Source organism: Anarrhichthys ocellatus, unplaced genomic scaffold (assembly GCF_004355925.1).
Source record: "Anarrhichthys ocellatus isolate YVR2014 unplaced genomic scaffold, GSC_Weel_1.0 scaffold3, whole genome shotgun sequence".
Classification (NCBI taxonomy): domain Eukaryota; kingdom Metazoa; phylum Chordata; class Actinopteri; order Perciformes; family Anarhichadidae; genus Anarrhichthys; species Anarrhichthys ocellatus.
The window spans coordinates 12,655,323-12,671,496 of record NW_022280033.1 but is presented as its reverse complement, the minus strand read 5'-3'; the positions used below and the strand labels follow the sequence as shown (position 1 = coordinate 12,671,496).

The 16,174-nt window shown below is 39.6% G+C and overlaps 1 protein-coding gene across 7 annotated transcripts in view; it reads right to left on the bottom strand.

Annotated features, from left to right (window-relative positions):
* The window catches only part of LOC116378737 (neurexin-1a), a 236,807-nt gene that overhangs the window by 36,993 nt on the left and 183,640 nt on the right, over positions 1 to 16,174 (bottom strand). For all 7 annotated transcript variants that reach the window (XM_031840694.1, XM_031840655.1, XM_031840674.1 and 4 more), the window contains one exon: positions 6,116 to 6,287. In XM_031840694.1, coding sequence (XP_031696554.1) covers positions 6,116 to 6,287 — 172 coding nt within the window. The remainder of the gene's footprint in view (positions 1 to 6,115; positions 6,288 to 16,174) is intronic.

The following is a 16,174-nucleotide window of genomic DNA, read 5'->3' as shown; positions in this document are numbered from 1 at the left end:
TGAATCAACCGTTTATGGTTTAAAGGAGAATTTAACTTTAACATATTACAAATGCCCACCCCATTTATAAATAGCCTAATTGACAAGAAATATTGACCTCATTGCAATACAAGAATAAACACAGTATACATTCACAGCATCTGGTCAGAGAAAAGTCAGAAGACAATGTCAAAGTACGCACATACATTGTAAAATCTTCAATAAAACAGCTTTGACAAACGCTACGAGTCATAAGGAAGGAAGTCTAAATATTGAACATTGATGACATCGGAGTTAATGGAAAAGTAGTTTTCCAAAGCTATTCAGAAAATAAGCCAAAAAAAGTGTGACAGAAAGAGCAGCTACAGAAAAACTTAAGATTGGAGGATCACTTCGGGCATTAATGAGGGCAAACTCTGCATCACCCCTTTGTCAAGGCCAATAACCTCTCCAGAACAGAAGACTTTCAGCAAAGTGGCACTGTCTCGGAGAGCTTTTCCCCTGCCATTGTCTGCAGAGATTGAATTCAGTCAGCTCCATTCTTCCGGCAGATTGACAATGTTTGTCCCATCAACTATATTAATTCAGTTCTGGCAGATAAAAGATCCGGTAGCTAACAATGATTCGGTGGAGAATAGCTTCGAAGGGGAAAGAGTGGCAGAGACATGAAGGAAAGGAGGTAACTCTGTAACAGATGCACACAGTTGGCCCGATGAAAGGTCTTAGAGGTAAGAAGACGCATAAAAAGACATTTTTTAATCGCATCAGCTTGAATTACTGTAGGGGATCAGCTGCCAGAAAAGGGTTTAGAGCTTGTCTGTAGAGCTCATGGAATTTGGCTGCAGTTGATTGTGCCCGGTTGGAGCACAAAGGCTTGAGAAGGAGATTTAGTGGAACACTTCTCCCTCAACATTGATGGAGACAGATGCATTCTGCATTACGAGAAAGCCACACAGGGACACTGTGTGTATTATTTGATGTGGATCTCAGAATTTCATTTAGTGAGCCACACTATTGAAACAATGTCCAGCTATCTGACGTGATGCTGCGCATTCGGGACACGTTCTGAGTGTGCCTATTTTTCATACTTTTCCCTCCCCATTAAATTGAGCAACTTCATGCTAAACAGAGTGCAACCCAAACTCAGCCTTTAAACCTGCACATGGATGTCATCTTCAACATAAATAGGTTAAAAGTTTTCAAAAATAAATCGAAATGTACTCATGCTTATTCTGACATGGCAAGGTTGGTGAGATTCTACATCTTTGAAGAAAATAAAATAATAAAACCAACAATGTATTAGTCCACTCCGACTACTCGAGCCGAGTCCCAAGATGTAAATCTTTAAGAGCGGCTTACAAATATATACAAGACTTAATGATTTCCTCACAAAGCTGGGCACTATAGTAGTTATAGTTGTTGGTGAACTATTTTCAGCTGCAAATTAATTCAAGTTGGGTGCTCTAGTGAGCATTTACAGCAGCGGAACGGCGTCTGTGGGATTGACTAAAATAAGTAAAATAAACTACAGTGCCCAGGTTCATGGTAATGAGAGAACATGTCACCCAGTGCACGGTGTATCTTATTGATGCGTTTTTAATAGTTTAATAGACAATAATTGAGCTCCGTGGCCCAGAGGTGTAAATCATAACAGGCTGTAGATACACAGGCAATACTTGTAGGAACAATTCATTGCTGTTTTTGGTCATTTCATGGGATTTGTTAACAATAAGAACAATTCAGCATATCACCAGAAACAAAAATAAAGCTTCTGATGTTATAACTAAGAATTACTGAATACTATATTAAATTCATTCCTCAGTTAGAAAATCACCAAGCTTCCTTCAGGTACGTGGATGTGAAGCACACCAGCCTCCAGTTGCTTCCAGCTTATGTAACGTCGACCGTTCTGCCTGCTGTATTAACACACACACTGTATTTCCCTGATGCAAGGCTCCTGGAGCTCTGCACCACCTAATTCTCTGAAGCACTGTGCATGATGGAAATATTTCATACAAACAAATTCTGACACAGACAAGCACACAGCTGGACTTACTTATATTTTGAACGTGTTAAATTAATGAGTAATCCATTATCCTGTTGTCGTGGAGTATTCATGGTTTTTGCTAATTCCTGCCACCTCCATTTGTCAGTCACGGGGTGTTACTTATGTCACCTCTCTGTTTCCGGCTACTGTGACACCTTATCTGAGGAGAGGTCAGCAACAAACTGGGCTCTGGAGAACAGTTAGCCTACAGCTGTTGGGAGGACGGTGAGGACACACGAGTTTAGACTGAAAGAGAGCGACACTCATTTCAATGGCTTTTTCTCTGATTAGTTAATTATTAATTCATGTGAATTTCATTATACACATGCTTGCTTTGTTCCCTGACAGCCACAATGTATAAACACGTAGTTTTGTAGTTCACTATTTCACTACATGGTGCTATGAAATACTATCTCAGAGCGGCAGGTGCACACACATACAGTAAACACACACTTATCCTGACACAAAGCGTGCCGCTGTGCCAAAATCCTCTAGTTTTGTGCAAAAACATGCTCCATTTTCATAGGACATTAGCGCTTTATCCGCTTGGCTCTGCCCCCCTGTGGAACGCTAAGTCTATCGCTAAGTCTATCCTTATGCCGAGGTTAATTAAGTGTGGATATAATCAAGGTCTGATCATGTATTGATCCTCACTATGGGACACCAGAGTGTTAAACAATGCTATCCCCTGGGCTTCGACGCAGCAGCAGAGCCCATTCATCCTGCCTGCGAGCGGAGCCTGTGACTTCTGTTGAGCGGTGATTTGGTTTGGTATGGGACAGCCTGGCTTATCTTCTCTGCCAGACAGCAGCGATTCAGCTGAGCCGTCCCAACTGACCCGCTTTGCCCTCACTCACTTGTTTTCTTTTTTGTTAATAAAGTGGTCAGATAAGGTGGGAGCTTTATCTCATTACAAGCTCTTGGACACTCGCCACATTAAATGAACAAATATGCAAATGCTTCCTCTGTTCATGGAGCCGGGAGGATTAAAGAAGGAGGAACCTACACAAATCTCACTTTAATTTGTATTATACTGTTCCCTTTTTTTCTTCTCCTTACTCTGGCTGTGGCAGCCATTGCACCATTTTTAAGCATGCTAAGTGACGACTGCTTGCACAATAGGCTGAATAGGCTGATGGATAAAATACGGAAGAAACCCGAGCAGATAGGATGGAGCTCTGATGGATAAAGCTTACCCTCCTCCCCTCATATCCCACAAATCAGACTCCACACTGCAAGGTGGAAAAACAGGACAGAGGGTGAGATCAACAGAGGGGGCTGGACAGATAGGGGTAAAAAGGACAGAAAAAAAGAGGGAGCTGAGGGGAGTGGAGGGAGAGACAGAGAGCACTGTAAGTGCACCATGCTCTGATAACAGTAAAAGAATAAGGCCAGGGACTTCTCCATTATCTTTGTGTGCAGAGAGTGTTCATTGCGTGCTCCGATAGGATACTGCGCCGTACCCTGCGGGCCTGGCAGCGCCATTGTGATGGTATTACTTCCATGGCCAAGACTCGGGAGAAGGGGCTGTTTTTTTGTTGCTGCCCCGCCTTTTGTGTGCACTACAAAATGAAAGCGGGGCAAGAATAAAGGAAAGAGAACCAAACTACAACAAATAGAAGGCTAGTTATATGTCTGCGTGTGCGTTTTAGATCCTAGTAATTGTGCTAAAGACTTTTAATGGCCCATAAGTATGCAGCAGGACGACACTTTTTAATGAGATTATGAGGGCAGCAATATAGGCCCTGGTGAAGCAATTATTTCCTTGCTTTGAGAATGATCGCTCCCTCTCATGTAATCTCCTGCTCTCTGTCATTCTCACTCTCCAGCCATCAATTTTATCTCTGCTGTCTACTCTTATTATAATCACTGTTGTTCTGTGAGTGGCCTAAGAGTGACTGGGAGCTGCTATTATGAGTGCGTTAGAGGCATACATGGATACTAATCAAACTACAGGCAAGCTGAGAGAATAATGGCTTTGTGTGCTGGGGGTGAGGGGAGGAACTGCGCAGTAATTGTGATTGGATGTAATTAGTCTGCTACGAGCCTAATAAGGTAGCTGGACTTGGCATTGTCACTGATGTATGATTGGAGGGGATGAGATTGGTCATTTCTCCCCTGCAGTATTTATAACTCAGCACTTATCATAAGTGGAATTAATTGTCTAGTTTTCTAAATTTCACAATACATTGACCAATAATTCAAAATACAGAGATTTCTGTTCCCTTACAATATGTTCACCACCAAGATAAGATATACTGCGTAATGTTTTCAATTGCCAGGCATTAAATAGTCCAATAAATTATTAACTTTAAAAGCTACTGGATGTAAGTGATCTTGAACGATAGTGTTTTATCAAGTGGTTAATTTTCTATTGAGCTGAAGCCAACGCCATCATATTTCTCTCTGAATAATTAAACCCTTTAATAAGAGACACTTATGTATCCCATCAACTATGTGTAATAAAAAAAAAAAAGTTGTTTTCGACAACTTCATCTACTTTATGAGCAGCACTTCTGTATGTATCATAGGCGTCTTGGGGACTGAGGGTGTTTGTTGTTTGAAGATTGAGATCTTAGCATCGAGGCATTTAACCCTGCCGTGCATTCTGCCATGTCCACAACATGTCAAAAGCCATTAGCTTCCTTTTCCACCTGAGGCAAGCAGCAAAGATTGAGTCCCAGTCATAAAACCATCTTTCATTTGGATGAACGCATTGGTCTTAGCTAAAAAGGTCACCAAACATTATGCAAAAGGCTAGAGACAGGTTGAATTTGTCTTCCGTTCGTTCTGCTGCCCAGTCATTTTATGCATGCTCACAATCTAACAAATTTGGATTTGGGGGATGCAGTTTTTACTCTTGTAGAGTAAGCATTACAATCTAGTCATATAATAGTCACACTCCTTCAATACTCTGTAGGTTTTGTCAAAGCCTTTTCAGCAGTTAAAAAGTGTACAATTTCAACAACACAAGCAGCGGCATTTAAATTCATTTTGAAAGCCATCATACTATCATCTTGACATTCTACAGAAACATACCAGTGTTGCCGAGTTGTTTTCCATTTCCAACAGTAGATTACTTCATATTTCCATAAACAAATATAATGACATAGCTTGCATGTTCCCCAATATGAATCTCCATTTTCCAGAGACACAGTTCCATCTATATACGTTACCAGTTTCCACTACACTATAAAAGAAAAAGCCAGTATAAATATTTCAGTCATAACAGCTGGAACTTATAAAGTATGTTATACTTTCAATCAAATTACTGAATACTCATTACATGGGCCAGTAATAAGGGAATTCATCTTGTATTGTCATGTAAACTGTGTTTATGTAAAGTGCTACACGAATTAATATGTATTATAAGGCATTAGTAATGACAGAGAAAACCAATGCAACTTCATTTTTGTCTATGCGCACTTGTGGTGTATGCTATGAAAATGATAAACATGTAAGTGCATTTCTCAAGGTTGAATGTAACTGATCATCTGCCATCTAATTCTGAGTAAGCAACAGTTTAATTAAGGCATTCATTTAGTTTTAGTATGTTATTAAAGGTTTGTCCACCCCGTTGCCTTAATTCAATCAATCTTCTGTATTGGCAGAGAAATAAATATTGAACTGGCACACGATTACTTGCCACAGTAAAAGTGGTAATTTGTCTGGAAATAGTCTATTGATTTGCCATTCTGCGAGCATAAACTGTAGGTGGATTGTTTATTTATATGGGGAATATAATGCAGACATGTGGACAAGGGTGGGTGGTTGCCCTTTTATACAGTTTATATTTTAGACTATGGTAGAGTTTAAGTGCAATCCATTTACACAGACCTGGGTTGTTTAACAGCATTGATTAATGTAAAGCGATAAACATCAGAGATGAGAAAAAAACTCAACAACACTTGTATTATTCGTAACAACTGCTGGAAACAGAAACAAATACAAATCAATTAAAGCACATGCCAAGTCAACATTAAAACATCCTAACAGACAAAGCATTACTAGTTGACTTGATAATCACTTGGTCATGTTATCGCTTTTTAGCAGTGGCAGATGTAATTAAAGGCGGAGTGGGTGACTCACCTGTAGGGTAGCGCTCAATGACTGGCAGGTCATCCACCTGCAGAGTGGCATTACCCCCACTCCTCGTAAACTTCACTATATGGTACTTTCCGTCATTTACAAACTTTGACGTCTCCTCAATGTTAATGTCATCTGTTCCGACATTAAATACAACGGCAATGTTTCCTTTTTCCTGAAAAGAGAAGAACACAGAAAAGAAAAACTTTTAGTGACAATAAACATGACTGCTTTAGAAAGCAAAGTGTTGCTAAGGGACTATTCGTAAATTATTATGTATTTTTTTAGCTCAAGGGGAGGGTCAGCTAAGTTTTTTGGGACAGTGGAGGAGGCTCAAAAGTGATTCAATGTTATTTATTTATGACGTCATTAGTCAGGATCCTTTAGCAGGTGCAACCTTCACTTTATTCTGCATCTTAACAAAGCAGAAGGACCATAAAGTAAAATGTGTCATAACAGGACGCAAATACGTCCACACTCATCTATAACATTTTGAGTTGTTATTTCTAAACGGAAAACATCTATTTTTGATACACCTTGTTTTGCTTCTGGTAATGATGAAATATTCATTTCAATTTTCAGTAATTCTGGGAAGAGGATAAAGAGCAATGGTAACTTATTGCAATATAACTACATTGATTACTTAATGGAATAACCATGATTCAATTATACAAACTTTTTTAATAAAGTCAGTTTGTACACAGCATTTATTGTGCATTAGCTGGACTGTGCTTTTTAAAGTGGGCGGTCCATCTTACTGAAAGGAACCATATGGTTATTGCTTTTTGGCCTGGAGCCCATTGTAAATATATAATGCTTGTCCCGTCACAAGGGAAGGGTCCAGAGAAGGACCAGGGTTGGCACCGACACTTGCCAGATTCTAGACATACTGTAATAGGCATTTTGTTTTTCTCAAATAACAAAACAAAAGGCCATTTTAATCAGAGAAGCCTTTAAAGTGTGTACATTTTTTAAACTCTTAAAATAGACTCCACTAAAACATGATGAACCAAGCAACATGGAAGGGAGGCAATCTTACATGATGTCATTAGAGTAGCTCTTTTCTCGATGTGGTGTTGCTGTAGTCCTATGGCGTTCACATCTGTCACCCCCTAGAGTAACATATACAGTAACATATGTTCTCCCTGAGGAATGTTTCTTATCACTTTCTTTTTTGCTGTGTTAGATCCTATTCCAAGTAAATATAAAACATGTTTGGATTACAACCGGGCAGATTACTGTATGGATTATTGGCTTGGATTGGAAGAAATACTTAACATATGTGGTCTTAAACATGGTATTGCTCTTAATACCATGCCCCCCCCCCCCCCCCCCGAAAAAAAAACATTTTAACAGCACGGCGTACTGTGCATTTTGTCCTTTGTTAATTTTATGACATCAGCTCAATAAATTAAATAGTTAGTGGCTAAGAGTATCCCCTTGAGCTCCAGTGCTCGATGTACCTGTTCTGGCCTTCTGTCTGATGCTGCCATCTGGTTCTTTAAAAGTGCAATCTTTTTTTTTTTTTTTTTTTTTCAGTCAGTTATCCATCACACGGACACACACACACACACACACACACACACACACACACACACACACACACAAGCACAATCTTCTGTGCCTCCCTTTCAAAATACTGTAGACACACCCTCATCATCAATTTAAAAGCCCCAATATAGCTTCAAAGCTTGCAGAAACGATATCATTGAATCTGAGCAGTTTGTGTGAGACGGAATCATTAAAGTGCAGTGAATTTTGAGTTCATTACGCAGAGAGCATAAAAACATAAGCATGGGAACATTAAGAGAATGTCTCACAGGAAGTTTGAACCCAGCTTAGCCTCAGTCTCCTCAGGTCCGCATGCTATGGGTATCTACTCTAATAAGCTCCTTTAACAGTATATGATCGCCGACCCTGAATCTTACTGCTTAATGCAGTTAAGATGTTGGTGCAGCCTCTCTCTCTGCTTATGAGCTGCAGTGAAAGGAGCATCTGGTTGGAGGCTCAACCTACTGGAGCAGCGCAGCACTCTGCATGTCATTATCCAGTCAGCACAGCCAATACTACACTACATCTACATCTCTCTCTCCGACTCTCCCATATGCACAGACAGACTCTTTTTTAAGCCCCACACACACACACACACACACACATGCACACGCACACGCGCACACACAGAAAGAGCCCAGTTCTCTTAAAGTGCAGAATGAGTCGAGCACGTCTCAAGAGCCACAAGCTAAAGTGCAATTAAAACCATTTGTAATGTGTCACACCACGTTACCAAAACTAGGACAATTGTATGCTTTGCAATGTAATTTCAACAGATTATATAATCTGATGCATTAAAGCTACAGCACTAACACAATTTACTGACTCCTTGGGGGCATAAACACCAATCAACAAAAAATGAAAAGCAGATGGCTACAGTGCTCATGTCAGGTTTTCACAATTGAATGGGCGAGCGGATGATCTGCAGCCAATGGTTTTGTAGTAAAACCTTGTGTTGGCTGCAATCAGGTTAAGAGATTTACCCTCTTCTCTTGAAGCCCTTCAGCAAGATCCAGCAGATCCTCAGCAAGACTAACTGCAGCAAGAGGCAGCAGATACCATGAGCCCCTGCCATCATCTGACCTCACACCAAGGCTGATTTTCACACAAAAAATATTATATTTTGAAGTACTTGACTATACAGTAAGATTTAACCTGCGAATAGAATCCGCGATTCCAAAGGGCAACTTTCTTTCAAGGACTACCAAACACTGAACACATTAATTTAGAACTTTTTAGTACCATTGCTCTTGGAAAAAAAGAGAAGAAGAGACAGAAAAAAAGGTTTAGTGAAGGGACCAACCCAATTAAAATCCTGCTTTTAATAGCCTCCTTCAATTGACTTTTAATGTTCCCCATGGTCTCGTTAATAAATTTACTGCATTTAGTCACAAACTGCCAACTCGAATTTCCATAGCATAAAACAAAAGCCTTCTTCACAATCTTGAAAGAGATGAAGAGGTAGATGAAAGAGGGTAACAGACAAAGGACATAAAGCCAACCATCATATTTAGGGAGTCAGATATCAGATGAAAGATAAGAGCTAGATCTTCAGGATGAGAAAATGTTTGACATTACCAGATTAATGTGATTAACTTTGACTGTTATTGCCTCTGCCCTCTGAAATAGGGCTGGCATTTGGTTTAAACGTCAATATTACTTTTTTGGAAATAATAATCCTATATATTTTAGCATTTCCTGCAACTCAATCTATTTAGACAAGTAGTTTCTCACAGAGAGGAGCCTAATCCTGGAGCTCTAATTGGATGCGGCTTATGTCAGAGTGTGATTGATAGCTGCTTACATAAACCCGATCCAGTGCACCCTGTACGATTTTAGGGCTGCTAACTCGGTAACGACTGTTCCCCACAGGGCTGCCCCCCTGGGAACATACTGTACGGCGCGAATATACCGCACCCGAAGAACTCAGCCCTGCCTGACACGCCGCACGCTGCCTTGATTAATTGCTCATCAAGCTGCAATAGAGTTTAATTAACTGATGAAGTTGATCCACCATTCTCCTCTAATCTGCTCTTTTTTTTTTTAATGCTTCTCATCCTTGCAGCTGGAGGGTGGAGTAGCTGCCGCAATACTCAGGGTGTCAGTTTCTCGTTAAAACTCCCCATCTGCACTCATTATACAACCATAGAGATACTTGTTTTACTAGCTATAAAGCCGCAAAACAGCCTCTGCAGACCAAGTGTTTATTTTTTTTTCTGTAATTATTTGTAGCACGGAGTAGCATCGATTTTTTTCTTTTAAACATGTCAACAAAACCATGTCTGAACAAACATGTGTTAAATGCTTAAAGTCATTCAATAGAATTCCCCTTATGGCGGTTTAGGTTGTAAAATATCGATGAAACTTACTCAGAGCCTCTTCATAACGGTGTTCCTATAAATAATAAATCAAACATTTTGTATTTATGTTTTTGTTAAAATGATATGGTATGCTGCTCACAATCTGCTTGAGGCTGAAACAAACCAAGTGCAAAACAGTTACACAGCGAGTTGAATGATCCACACGTTTGAAATGGCTTACTGGAGCGAGCATATTATTTCCCCTGCCCACGATAAGACAACGCAAAAAAAAAGTGAGAAGTGGTATTGGAGATGTTGTCGGACCTCCTCTCCAATCTTTGGGAAAATGAACACCGCGGTGTAGGCTGTAATGTTTTGCTTGTTTACGAGTCATTCGTGTTGACAACCATTGTGCACCCCGTCACATTTCATATTTCACCAGTACGACGCCACAGGGCTGCAACACATCTCCCTCCGGTGAATGTCTGTGAGGGGTCTATTGGCAGGTGGGAGAGCACCTCCCTCATCCATTCAGTGTGTGCTATGCGTGGGTGTCTCTGTGTGTGCGTGTTGAAGGATACTGCGCTCTCGCTGCAGAAGCTAAATGTCTTAATGTAGCTGGGGAAAGCAGACTCTACTGTTCACCTTATCTTTTAATTACCTCTGACAGTCTTCTGCTTCTCCTTTTCTTTTTTTTATTAGGAAAAGCTTAGTTAATGAAATTACAGAAGTAATGGAATAATCAGAAGAGAGATTGTCTTTCCCCCCCTTACAGCACGTAGTCCATAAACTGTACATAGTGCAGTAACTCATCTATAACCTGCAATTACAGGTTCACAAACATGTGTTTATGCAGTCACTCAGACATACTTCTTTAGAGTGTAGACATTTCATAACAAACCTTAAGGCAGTATAAAAGCACTTCTATGGGGTTGCAGAAAATGAAAGTTCAGCGTAGTATCGCCATATGATACATTACCTCCCTAATATTCCTTACAACTTAATGATGTTATGGACTGTGACAAAACTACAATATACCTCGATGGGAAACCAGCGGGGCCTATATGTAATATTATTTCAAACATCTATAGTAGTAAAAGATAGAAGCTAAAAATCCTAAACAAATCCCTATTACAAAATACAAATCACACACACGCAGGCCTATTGCACTGAACAGCCGTATAGTACTTATATATAGTGTGTCACATAATAAAACTTGCTCTGACAATGGACAAATACAAACTTTCCCTGGCGTTGCCAAGTCTAAACAACAACACGTGCAGCTTTTTGGAAGAGTCTTTAAAAACAAACAACTATATTCTTCTCTACCTGTTCCTATCTGCACATACAGTACACTTGTGCAGACACTTTCTTATCACTGTCTGACATTTAGGTGCTAACATGTTGAAGAACACTGTCAAATCTTAAAATCCCAATATTGCATGAACTCTCTATTTGTACCCATAGGTGAACAACAAGTCCTTAAACAGAAAGACCCTGGAATCAAATGGGTACATGACATTGATTTACAAGCATGTGGTGACTACTGTGTACCTTCCAACATCTTTATCATACATCTAATCATCTGTAAAATAGTGGCCAATACCGTTTACTGTAAGAGCTTCCCACCTTAAGCAGCATTCAGGATATTCATTTATATTCTCTTTACATCAAATCATCAGTGCATTACTCTGCTCTGCTTGATATTAAATCTGACGTCACTGTCACAACCTTGCTGGGAACATATTATCATTGTGGTGAAGGAATATAAGCAAATCACCTGCACACATAAAATAGTGCCGTGCAAAAATATCGATATAGTTTACTATTGCGATCATTTTTTAAACGATAGTGTATCGAAATGTCCGCGACTACTAACGATACATTAAAAAAGAATCCGGTTTTTAAAGGATTTAAAATATGCACTTTATTGTCATAAAGGGCATTTCAGCTCAGTGTTCTTTGCTGAGTGAAATACCTTTTGAAATAGTTTTGATGCAATTTGTCCGCTGAGTTATTAATATGTGATGTACGTATTAGACTATCCAGGTGGTATACAGCAAGTTGCATTTTCGGCTGGATTTTTACATTTTCATCAAAAAATAATATTGCAATATATTAGCCTTGAAGCGTTTCCATTGTGGTGAGGTATAAGTGAGTTTGCTGGGAGCTCAGCTTATTTCAAAATCAAGTCCGTCGGCTAAAGTGCCTAATTATCTGTGAAGTTGGCTTGAAATTGTTTCCATTGGTATGAGACTCCATCAAGTAGCTTTCTTCAGTAGAGCTTCATCAACTTGAGTTAATAAATCATCAAGTCAGCCGCAGCGGCTGTTTGATGGAGGGCGCCAAGAGACACACTTCTATTGTACCGTTATAAGGGAAATAATACAAAAAAACATTCATTTGTGCTTATGTGGATTCAACACCTTCTGTGTGAGATGTGGCAACAAAACATACAGAAGGTCTGAGTGTTTTCACACAGGAGGAATAATTGCATTACAAATACCATTTGTTTTACTCATTAGTGGTACAGTAGCACTTGAGTTCAGAAGTTCAGATTCAGTCTGAAGTGTCCTTTAATGGGAGCTGGACAGTAGCACTTTTGAAAATGCACCGGTTTTTTTTTCTCCCTGACTTGAAATGACATTTTTCTGTCTGTCTGAAGTCTTTCTCTTGCTCTGTCTATGACACATTCCATCAAGGGAGGTCAACAGATATCTAAAATGTCGTTCTCTCTCGCTCAAAGAAATCAATTCAGGTTTCAGGTGATTCCACTGTCTGTCCAATTGTGACAGCTGGCCCGCAGTCGGGGTGAGTTGACCTTCATCTCTGCCCTCTCTGCCAGGACTTCCTGCGTCCCCCTGAGCATACTCAGAGTACAGCTCACTTCATCTGTACGATTCATACAGCGCGGCTCTCTGGCTAAATAAGATCAAATATACACAAGTGTGTGTTTGGGGAGAATGGGGATAGTGCAACCACCTTAGTTAGAAATGGAAAAAAAGCTCAGGTAGAGCTGGGGACATATGCCTGAAGGCATGCTATGACTGACCCTTTCTCCTCAGGACGAGACTCCCAAGACATTTAACATGATAAGGATACACATCATGACAAACATTTTGTCGTGTCGACTCAGATTATCTCTAGTTCAGCAGAACAAAAACAGATGAGTAAGTCCTGCATGTCAACATTCATACTCCAAATCATAAACAGTGCTTTTAAGAAAAGGTGCTATTATTTTGATGGTTTTCACCGAGCTAGGTTTCTTGTTATAATGAGATCATTTCTCATTAATAGACAATCCCGTCTTGTTCCACCGAGATCTGTTCCACTAGGTTTTGTCACCGTGGGAGCTCCTCGTGTAATTATGTGACAGGTTTGCTAATCTCGTAAAAAGGTGTCTCACGCATTTCACCCCAGTGATGCAGAATTACAATCTTAACGTAGTTCAGATAAACGATGTCTCATTTCCATAATCATGGCATTGTCTTTTCAATTTACAACCGTGCAATTATTTGGGTGACTGATATAACAATGAGTTCATAACACAGAAAATGTGTCATCTTGAGTGGCATAAAAGATTCATCTATGGATTTGAAGTCATACATTTATAAATATGAGTATAATAGCGTAACAGAGTCCAACCAACGACTATTTTCTTGGAGAGTAGACATTCATTCGGACATTTAAACTCTCAAAACGGTTCTCAGTTTTCTCAGAGCTCCGCTTTTGGCTCAGTTTGAGATAAAAACCCCGGCTGGAACTAATGCAACCAGCAAACGTTGAGTCTTTCCTTTTAACACATCAGTCATACTGGTAGAATAAAGTAAATGGACTTGGAGTATGATATAAGAAGTTTAAACCTGTAATCAATTGCAGCTGTGTGCTCTCTCTCATACTGATAACTCTGTATGTTTGTATGTAAGTATGTATACACAGACAACAGTTAAAGCGTATTGGTTTGATAGAACGGCCTGAGAAAGAATTGGCTAAACAGAATAAAATACACCACCTTCACAGCAAAGCTTCTAAATAGACCTAAAAAAAACACACTCCACGCCACTTTGAGTAACTCCATCTACAAAGGTAGCATGTTTACCAAGTCTTACATTCCTTATGTTCCCCATAAACGCTATTTCTATATAATAAATACTAATTCCCAATAATTGTTGTTTGTGCTGTAAAATATATTCAGAAATGATTTATTTGCTATTCATGGGGTTAACTGTCTTGCAAACAACAATCTATTGTTGCAACAAACAGAAGGATTAGTTACACAGGTCGGATGCTTTTAAGGTTGTTGCCATAGTGAGGGGACGGTAGAAATACAGTTACAGCAACGGTCATAAGCATAGCACTCAGGAGAAACATATGGTTGATGTTATCTTGCATACTGAATATCTACCGCCCATAAACGTACATTAACAATGGCTGTCAATTAACTGGATTAAAGGGTGCCTCTTTCCTTCAGGAGAACCCTGGAGTACTTGTTTCTAATACTGAACTGGGAAACTGCCAAGCTTTAAAATTGCCACCATCAATCAAGAGGTTTTAAAGGATACAACAAGGAATTTCATGGATGACTTTTTTTCCAACTTCTCTAACATTATTCCCCATCAGCCCCGTGTATTATTGTGCCATTTAATTCCTTTATCCAGCCCGGTTTCTCTTTGATTCCAACGTCACAGACAAAAAGAGTCCCGTAGTGCCTTCTGACTTATTCATGTCCGCTGACTTCCCTGTCTTTTAATGTTAACTTAGCTCAAACTGATTTTCCTATTCCCACTCTGAAGCAAGTTCATCTCAGAAGAGGAGTACATTAAAATATCTGGAAGAAGAGGTGTTAAGTTATGACAAGGACTATGCTTTACTTAAACCTCAGAGGAATGAACCTCGCCCTAGATTTTTCAGGTAATGAAGGTCTATGGTTGCTTTCATGATATTTAAAAAAAAATGTAATTCAACACCATTGTAGCTGCTCTCGGGCCCCGTTTTCATTCTGAACAATCCCTGGCAGATGGAGGGCTTCAGTGAATGTGGGGCAGCTGAGAGGAAAAAAAAAATGGTAGAGTCGATGTATTTGTGATACAGAATCGAGCCTCCCTGTTCGCTGTAAAGGATACTCAGCTTGCAGGCAAACGGGTGAGGTGAGATCTAATCATTTTACTACAATCAATCAAAGCTGAGCACATGAATGGATGTGATAGGAATTCGTAGTAAGAGAGCAGACAGTGCACCTTTGAAAGAAACTTCATTGCAAGAAAAAAAGACAATGTTTAAATAGGAAAACAAGTATTGTAAAATTGATTCCTAGTTACAGAACAAAAAAACAAATCCATACTTTTGACTACAATGTCTCCCATGTATACTATTTGGCTACAATACAAATAATTTAACGATGGTAGTCAGACACACAGGAGAGTGCTGTCCTACTTCACATTAAGAAACAAAAGAGATTTGCTGTACCGAAAAGAAAACACATTAAAATTATCAGGAGGGATAGGCCTGAAAAGTGCGATTTCTGCGGTATATGTGATTTTACTGAATGCTGTTTTTCTCAGACAGTCCTGAAATGCCTGTCTGCTCCTAGCCATATCTTTTCAAAACACAAGGGAGCCTGATACTTGCACAAAGCACCCTAAAAAGATGGGATAAGATCATTGTCTTTATCCCCATGTCAGCAGCTATTTTTCAGTGAAACTGACCCAGTATCTCTGTACTTATGGATGCTTTCATATACTGCAGAAGATTGTGAGGCAACAATACGGCTACCTTACTAGAACCAGGTGTGTTAAGAGAGTATATTGATTCTTAGGTTTTGCCATATTTGTGTACTGACATCATTTATGTTGAGGCTGTTGAGTACATAGCTGAGGGATCACTAAAGGCAGCAATGCTTTTTTCAGTTAGAGCACACAAAAGCTGGTCTACCATGAGTTAATGACTTTCTGCAGTTGGCCAATCACAGACAGCCGCTGACCCACAGTGGGCACATATTATGGTCATTTTCAGGTTCATACTCGAGATTTAGGTTCATACCAGAATATTTTAATATGAAAAACATTTTTCTTTTCATATACCTGTATTCACCTTTTGTCTGAAACGCTCTGTTTTAGCGCCCGTCTCTTTAGCACAGTCTGCTCTGACTTGCAAGAAAAATACGGTGCATCTTTGGAAAGGTGGTTTTCAAGCTGTGGGTGGAGATAGTCAG